The sequence below is a fragment of the Notamacropus eugenii genome, chromosome 4, assembly GCF_028372415.1.
Source record: "Notamacropus eugenii isolate mMacEug1 chromosome 4, mMacEug1.pri_v2, whole genome shotgun sequence".
Classification (NCBI taxonomy): domain Eukaryota; kingdom Metazoa; phylum Chordata; class Mammalia; order Diprotodontia; family Macropodidae; genus Notamacropus; species Notamacropus eugenii.
The window spans coordinates 68,176,730-68,185,392 of NC_092875.1; the positions used below are offsets into that span (position 1 = coordinate 68,176,730).

The 8,663-nt window shown below is 47.9% G+C and overlaps 1 protein-coding gene and 1 non-coding gene across 2 annotated transcripts; both read right to left on the reverse strand.

Moving 5' to 3' along the window:
* Positions 1-1,396: 1,396 nt before the first annotated feature.
* Positions 1,397-8,517, reverse strand: RPL18A (ribosomal protein L18a). Its single transcript, XM_072601686.1, has 5 exons — positions 8,363-8,517; positions 7,002-7,181; positions 6,660-6,789; positions 2,383-2,492; positions 1,397-1,557 (listed from the first exon to the last, which is right to left on the reverse strand). Exons 1-5 carry the CDS (start codon positions 8,378-8,380, stop codon positions 1,465-1,467), a joined length of 531 nt encoding a protein of 176 aa, XP_072457787.1. The 5' UTR covers positions 8,381-8,517; the 3' UTR covers positions 1,397-1,464.
* Positions 3,242-3,377, reverse strand: LOC140502907 (small nucleolar RNA SNORA68). The gene has a single exon (XR_011966630.1). It is a non-coding gene; the product is annotated as a small nucleolar RNA SNORA68 (small nucleolar RNA).
* Positions 8,518-8,663: the final 146 nt, after the last annotated feature.

Consider the following 8,663-nt stretch of genomic DNA (forward strand, 5'->3'; position numbering starts at 1 on the left):
TAAATGCAGAAAATTTATTAAATATTAAATACTATAAATTAAATTAAAATTTGATGACATTTATGAGAATATCAAATGCATTTATATTCAATACAGCAAAACAGAGGGGAAGTTTCAGTATTAACTGTTAGGTAACATTCTGACTTCATAAATGAAAGCAGGTGGGGTGGAGAGATTAAATGATTTGCCCTGGAATCACCCAGCAGATCAGAAGCCTGCCAGAGACCCCTGCCTTTGGTCTGACCCATTCCAGGAGGCCTCCCCACCCAAGGCTGCCTAATCTGGCTTATTTTCTCATAGGATGGATTGTGAAATGATGTACTCTTTGTTCCTATACACCTTCTGCTATGATTCACACAAGGAAAATTAGATTGGATCCTAACAGCTCTTCCTTCAGTTGGAGGAGGGGAGTGAGGAGTAAGGAATTTCTATACAGCAATTGGAACCCAAGCAGGACCCCTGGAGACCAGGGGGTCGTAACTATCACAGGCTGGTCCCACTGTGACTCTGTGAGTTGTGGGTGGATAAGGTAAGGGGGTTGAGCAGATCACTCCCTCTGCCTAAGGCACTCACTCACACCTAAGCTCCTTTGACAGCCAAAGGGCAGAACCACTAGGGTTCCCCTTTCAATGAGAGGAAAAGACACCCTCAAGGAAAGACCAAGGAGCAGGTTTCAGGAGGTCAGTCTAATGTTCTGGGAGGTTGAGGTGTCCAAGATCACCTAAGTGTCAGGGTCAGGATTGAAGCAGTATGATGTAGAGGAAAGAATGCTCTATTTGGAGTCACAAATCCAAGGTCAAATCCCAAATCCTGTCACTTACTGTAACCTTCCCTGGATCTCAGCTTCCCAGAGCTGTAAAGTAAGGGAGTTTCACACACACAAAAAATGTTAAGAGCAGCTCTTTTTGTGGTGGTTAAAAAGAACTGAAAACTAAAACAGGGTGCTCATCAATGGAAGAATGGCTGAACAGATTATGGTACATAAATGTAATGGAAAACTTAAAAGAAATTTAAAAAAAGGTTTTTTTTTTAAGAGAAACCTGAGACTCGTATGAACCATTCAGAAGGAAGTGAGAACCAGGAGAATAATTTATACAATAACACCGTAAAGACAAACAACCTTCCTGTCTTAAGGGAACTTGGTAGGCGGCCTAAATTGGTACACTTCCCCCATTTCCCTCCTACGTCCTTTATCTCTGAAATCATGCCAGGAAAGTTGGAGATGATCAGCCCCAGAACAGGAAACCACCTGTATGACCCACAAGAAGGAGCTGAATCAGTGATATTCCAGTGGAAAGAGTTTGAGATCCTAGGGCAATAGTCACTTCATCTGTCTTCTAGTAAGAAGCCCTCTCCCCACCCCCCCAAGCTAACAATGTTCTAAAAATCAGTCCGCTTTGGGTTTCCAATTGAGAAGTTTATTTAAACAGATCAAATAAAACAGGTGCCTCCGTGTTTCTGCACTTAGAAGAAGGTGTTGGGCCTCTTGGTAGTAAAGCGTGGTTTGTGTTGGCGGCGCAGAACTCTGTGGGGCAGAGGGAACTTGATTTTGGAGTCCTGCAAACCAAAGAGATTGTTAAAGAGGGCTCCCTTAGCCTCATCCCACCCTCACACATGGAGGGGAAGAGGTGGCACGAAGCTCTTCAATTAGACTTTAGTAGCACTCTCACTATCAAGTCACATTTACTTATCAGGGCAGGTGGCTGCTGGTCCAGTCAGCTTACTCTGTGCCAGGCACTGTGTTAAACATTTGAGGATACAAAGAAAAGTAAAAATGGTCACCCACCCCCAATTTGTCTCATCTCACCCTTCTTGGTTCCCCACTTTCAATTTAAAGGGTTACAAACCACACACAGTTCAGGCTTGGCCTTGTCACCTGACCAAGTCCCTAGCTGCACCCTGGGTTTGCTGTGTGGACCCTGGACACACTACCCTGACTCTGGGAATGTTTCCTCATTGGTTAGCTGGGTGTGGTGCACTACCTTCCTCCTCTTTGGGCCACCAAGAATGGGTGTCAAGATTGTAAAAATACTTTGTAATCAGAAAATATGGCAGGGTGAGGTGTTACTGCCACATGACCTGCCACTCACTAAGTCTGTTTACTGTCTCAGGAGAAGCCTTTTCATATAGACTGATCAACACTGCAGTGACCAAGGGTTAGCTGATCCAGTATTTTCTCAGTATCCATTTCGTAACATGTAATTCTATCCGCACAGTCACACTGATAAACAGCCTCACAAAAACACCCACTACATACTGCTCAATAAGGCCTTAGAAATCACTTACTGTAAGCCTGGCCATTTAATCAAGGTCCTAGAGAAGTGGAAAGCTTAGAAACTACCCCCTTCAGGGAAATCCTGATATATCCCAGTTTTCACTTACGTGAAACTGCTTGACTGCGGGCCGGCGGCACTTGCTGGCAGGAATTTCTTCCACTTTCATGATCTGGATGGAGTGGGCCCGGGCACGGTGACGGGCTCCCATATCTCGGTCTGCCAAGATAACCAAAAATGGGTTGAAAATAGGTACTAACCTATTTTCCTATCTTCAAACCAGGCCACCATGATATTCACTTTTAAAATAAAAAGAGAAGTCTCATACACACACTTGCGACACAATCAGGGTTAAGTGACTTGCCCAGGGTCACACAGCTTCTAAGTACCAAGTGTCTGAGACCACATTTGATCTCAGGTCCTCATGACTAGTGCTGCAGCTCTACCCACTGCACCAACTAGCTGCCTCACTCGTACTTTTTGACATTTTCTGTGACCAGTTCTACTAAGTTCTCATATTAACCACTTGGGGGAAGGAGCTGCATCGGACCACTAGGACAGCTGCAGCCACAGTCTGGCCCACCCCAGAAGACACACTGCTGACCCCTCCCCTTGATATAATCCAAGCCCAGATCAAACACCTTTTCCATTAAGCCTTCATCCCCCCTTCCACCCCAGAGTTGTGGCACAGGACTAATTTCCTCATCTGCACTTGTTTCTTTTGCTCCATGCTAACCACATGTGGACGGTCAGCTACACAAGGACACAGACTAAGTCGAATTTTTCAGTTTCCTTCCTGACAGGGCTCTGCACACAGGCAATTCACAGTATTCTCAGCTGACCTGCAAGAAGGATTTTTCCAGTTCTGCCTTCATGGAGATGAATGAGAGAAATAAGTGCAATCAGGACAAATACTGCCTGTACCTGACAAGCCTGGGGTAAGCCCCAGAAGGACCACAGTCTCTTAGGAGTGTAGAACCTACCATTTCACTTTCTGGAGCACTTTCGTAAGCTCCAGAAAGGCGACGAGGCCCACTTACTGTCTGCACCCAAGATAAGATCATTGTTAAGGAGAAACAAAGGTCTTTGGGGTTTGGGTGCAATGTACAGGAGAAAGCCCCTGTGGTCTGTGCACTCAGCAGTAGCAAAGAAAAAAAAGCCCATCAGGCTGGCAGCCCTGGCTACCAACTAGCTGTAGTTCAAAGGGCCTCTCCCAAGGGGCAGCACCTTCCTTGATCCTCATCTCCCTCACCCCCTCCCCAGACTGGTAAACAGACAACATAAAACGTGCCCCTCTTCTCTCAATCATCTCTTACTGAACTGTTATCCAACTTTCAAGGGAAAGCAATGCCAGTAGCCTCTTGGTCACAGAACAGATCTGACTACATATGCCTTCCTGCTATTCTAGGGCAGGGGGCTGTTTAGCTCATTTTTCTTCCACGTGACAGATATTCCTCCCACAGAATGGTGAAGGCATTGTTACTGCTGTCTCATCTCAGCACAGAATGTGGGCAGGTACGATTTATTGTCGGAAGCTGTGTCAGTTAAGACGCTGGATGGTCATTTGGGGGCTGAAATTTTCCCAGTGTACAATATAAGTCTATAAATCTGCATTCCTGTCTGTAAAGCTAAAGCTGTGAGAATGCGAACTGCTGCATCTGGCCTGCAGAGACTGCCACCAAAGTCAATGACACCAACTTCACAGAGCCTTTGAAGCATCTATAAAATCAGCAGGTGTCCAAGCAAGGGAACAACTTCTGCTGAGACACCTGTGGTCCTGTGCCAGGGACCGGAAGGACACAGAACAGATACAGGAAGACACTTCCAGCCTTTAAATCTTGTGAGCAACAATAACCCTCAGGTTAGTGAAAAATGTCCCAAGTCCTTGCTGTCCCCTTCAGGCTTACTAGCTCAACTTGGGTCTCAGTTTCCTCATCAAGGGCTTGTGGTGCTCAGCTATGGGGTTGCCCCAAGAACTGTCTTGAGACAGCACATAAAGCCCCCTACCAGGCTTGAAGCATCCCTCAACTTCTCTTACTTTGGGAACTACTCCTTTAATTGTTATCAGGAAACCCCCCAGGACTCAAGTCATCCCCATGAGGGTCCATAAACACTAGCCCTGAGAGGTCAGTGCCAGGCTTTTAAAATGATATTCCTGTCACTGAGAATCCAGCTTTCTTTTCTACTCCCACAATGTCCTTCCCTACGAGATTTGAAGGTTCAAAGGGAGGCTACAAAAGCGGGTCCTGTATTTATGACGTAGCTACAAACTAATACCCAACTGCTGATCCTGTCATCAACTTGGAAACTACTGCCTAAACTGTAAAAAGTAGAACTTGCCAGGTGAGCTAGTGCCTCCTGGCATCTTAAGAGGTATCCGGCTTACTACTTATACCTCAGTTGCTGAGTAATCATCAACCTCCTCCACAGGGGAGACTTAGAAGGCCTGCTTTGAGTGGCCACCCAAGGTCACAGGTGTAGGGGGTGATGGTGGTAGTGAGGTGTCCACTGGATCACTGAACAGGTGATGCCCCAGTCCTGGCCTCTCCTAAGCATTCCCCTTTGTTCAAGAGGAAAAGTATCCCTTCCTGCTGGCACGCAGTACACAATTAATGTTTCTTGAATTCATCTGACTGTTCTTGAAATCTTGGTACATAAAAGGTCCCAGACAAAAATCAGATCCCCCAAAAATCTGGATTGAAGTGGAGGAACATTTGGGAACACTCACTCTGCCTTTCAGACTGAGACCTGACCATATACATATAGCATTTCTGTGAGATGCCTCCTTCCCCTCTTAACAGTAAATCCTCCAACTGCTTCAGGAGACTCTCCCGAACATGTTATGATAAATATTAGAGCCAGTCTATGGCTTCTTGTGTTAAACATTCTTAAATTGTTCTATGCACAAATCCTCAAAAGAACATGTAATGGAGTATGATCCAAGAAACTGGTGATCAATAATTTAAAAACACTCATAGAGCAACTGCTGTGAAATGAAGTAAATAAATGGATAGGAGAACCCAATCCATTGACCTTTTGGAGTATGATTAGACCCCAAATAACACTAATTCTTAGTGTCCACTAACTTCATTCATTCTGTGAAAGGTACCAGGCATCCTGTTACCCAAGCTCCAAGAGTGTTTTTCACATTTTTGGGTATCAGGGACCCCTTCTCAAAATGTTGTCTCCTAAATGAATAACTGAAGGAAAATACTAAGGAAAATACTAACTTTCACTTAAAGGTTAATGAAAATTTAAAAAGTTACTTCCCCTATCCAACTGCAAAGACTTCCTGAAGTCAGGGTCCAATGGACGCCAGATGAAGAATCCCTTCTCAGAGCACTGAGCTCCTCCTTTCCTTTGTTCCCCACAATCCAAATAGGTGCCAAATCCTCTACTGGAACAGATCCCTGACTTTTTGTCTTATGCTCCAAACCCTTCTTTCTTGAACTACGACAACTGCCAAAACTGTGTGTCCCCGCTAACACCAACAACTCCCTGACTCTTAACAGTCCCTTCAAGGATCTCATCATCATCTGCCCCCAACCTGCTGTGAATGGAGTCAGACAGTGATCACTCCCTTTTGCCCAAATGTTCTTACAACATTCTATCACATCCTCTAAGCTTCACCTCAAATGCCATCCCGCCCCAAGCCTTTCCTACACAAAATGATTTATTTCTTCCTCACCAAAATTTTTATACCTTCTCCATCACAATGATTCCAATTATTTTTGTGTCTAACACTGGGCAGGCAGGTGGCTTGGAGGACAGGAGTCCTGGGTTCAGATCCTGCCTCAAACTTCCTCACCATGTAACCCAGGCAAGTCAGTTAACCTGTCATCTGCAACCCTGGTTTTGTGTTGCAAACTTAAAAGTATGACCTAAGTGTAAGCTACGATAACCATCATCAGCCTGTGAGCTCCTAGCATGCAGAGGCTATGTCTGAATGATTACTGTTTCTTCACTTAGGTTTCATGTAACATGAACACATACTAAATGACTCAACATGCATCTGTCCAGCAGTACATAAAAATGTGCTAGCTTCATTTCCTCAATGACAGGATAAGCTGCCTGGAGCATCTTTAACAACCTTTAACACTTTTCAGGTAATAAATAAGCATGTAACTGAAACCCTAGGCATTCAGCACAAGACTAAGATGGGAAACCCTGGGTCCCCAGGAGACCAGGTTTTTTAGGGAAAATGTCTCCAATAAAAAAAGACCCACGCGACCACTTGGGTCCACTTAAGCAACTCCCTCCCTCTTCCCTTCCAAGAGGCAGACTGGCAAGGTGCCAGAGCCCTGCCCACAAAAGCTAACGTTAGCTTGATTTAATGCCCACTTATCCTCCCAATCCCAAACATGGATCAGCTTAGAATGTCCTTACAGCACTGAGTGACGGCACCAGCAGTGGTCAGGTCCCTGTACTCCCTGTACATGTTGTGGGTCCCACTCCTGGAATCATAGCGCAGCCAGATGCCAAAATTTTTCACCCTAAGAGGGGACTTTTCAAAGACCTATTAAATAAAAGCAAATAATACAAGAAAAACTCACTAAGAATCTTTAATTACTTTTCACTTACCCCAGCACCAAACCTTCCCTGAAAGAAGGCTCCTCTAGGGAAAGAAAAGTCAAGCTAACTTGGGAGGGCAGGAGTGCCATCTACAGGAACAGGAAAGATGCCACAGTGGCTCCACCCACTCCAAGTTTCTCCAGGGAGGTCAGGTACCTGTCCGCAGTACACGATTTCTCCAGAAGACTTCTTCATCTTTTTCAACTGGGAAACGAAGTACCAGAACCGGGACTTTGCCACAACGTGGTTAGGAGCAAAGATCCGCATGCGATAAAGAGGCGGCACAGGACTCTTGGGAGTAGGCAGGCAGCGGCCAACTACCTTATACTCTCTCAGCTGGAATGACAGGGGACAACAAGGTGTAACCACGTCCCTCCCATGCCCCCTCAAGGGAGAAGTCTGGAGTCAAGGCGTTTATTTGGTATAAACAGCACAGGCAATGCCAAGTGGGCCTCCTGGATTCCTAAGATACAGGGCCTGAACTGACCTTAGAAATCAAACTCCCCCCCTCCTCCAGAAGAAGATGCTATAAAATCACAGGGCCAAATACAAATCCAGTGGGCTTTCCGTCTGGGGTTCTACCCCTTACCAGCCTGGGGAACATCACCCAAAAAGCCCTCTTCTGCAAAATGGGGATCAAACCACCTCGGTAACTGGTTTGTGCGGAGTACAACGTCCATCAGTCGTGATACTCTCCCAGAATGTTGTACAGCGATCCCAGGAGGGGGCCTTGCACTAGGAGACCATGTTGTAACACAACCCTGGCAAGATCCGGGCTTTCCCTACCCCTTCGCTTCCTAATGGGTTTAGCTGTTTCTCCCCTGAGATGAAGTTACAGGTTTGGCAGGTTATAGTCACTAAAACAGGGCAGGACAAAGCTGCAGCACCTCCCCCCTTCATGCCCGGGGTGCCCCATCGGAAAACACCAGGGCTGGCGAGGAATGACTCCCAACAAGCCGTGGGCCTGTCGCCTTCTCTATACGGACCCAGAAGGGGCTCAGGTCTGACCCCCGCCCAGCCCAGGACCCGCCTCTTCTCCCGCCTCGTCCTATGGGAGCCATCCCTGCCCAGCGCGTCCTCCCCCCAACTCCCCCTCCCCCTCCCACCGCCCCCTGATGGTGAGGGGACGCCGGGGCTACGACTCGGATTCAGCACTCTAAGCGGAGACCTCTCGGTGATGCACGTACAGGGACGGGGCGGACCCAGGGCCCAAGGGGAGGCCTCGGACTCCGGGGCCGCAGCAGCCCGTGGCTCTCCGCGGAGCTCCCCAGCCTGACGAGGGGAAGGGGTTCCCCAGGACCCGCCGCCTCCACGCGGAGCCGCCATGTTGGCCCGCACCCTAGGAACCCTCGTGCGCAAGCGCGACCAGGGAGTCCGAGGTGCCTGCCGCGTGGGCCGGCCCGTTCACCTCAGCACAAGCCGGCCTGTCCGATCGGCCGGACTCCAGGAAGGTTTCCCTCCTTTTCCCTCCGGACCCGACCCCAGTCCCAGTCCCAGCCAAGATGCAGGACGCTTACGGTGCCCGAGGCCTTCATGGTGCTGCCACCTCACTCCCCGCCAACCCGCAAAAGGAAGTAATGCTCTGGCGTGCAGCGTCTCACCACCCTTACGCTACAGGAAATCCCGCCCTTTTCGGCAGGAATACGGGCATCCTTATTCTCATAGGTGGGAATGCCCGCCTCTCAAGACAACTGCTCTTCTTATTGGGTCCTCTTCTCACCGCCCATTCAGAAGAGACTACAATTCCCGTCATGCAGCTCCGCCCACGAGACTTGATTGCAGCTCCTTCCAGCAGGCAACGGGGCACTGACGAAAGGA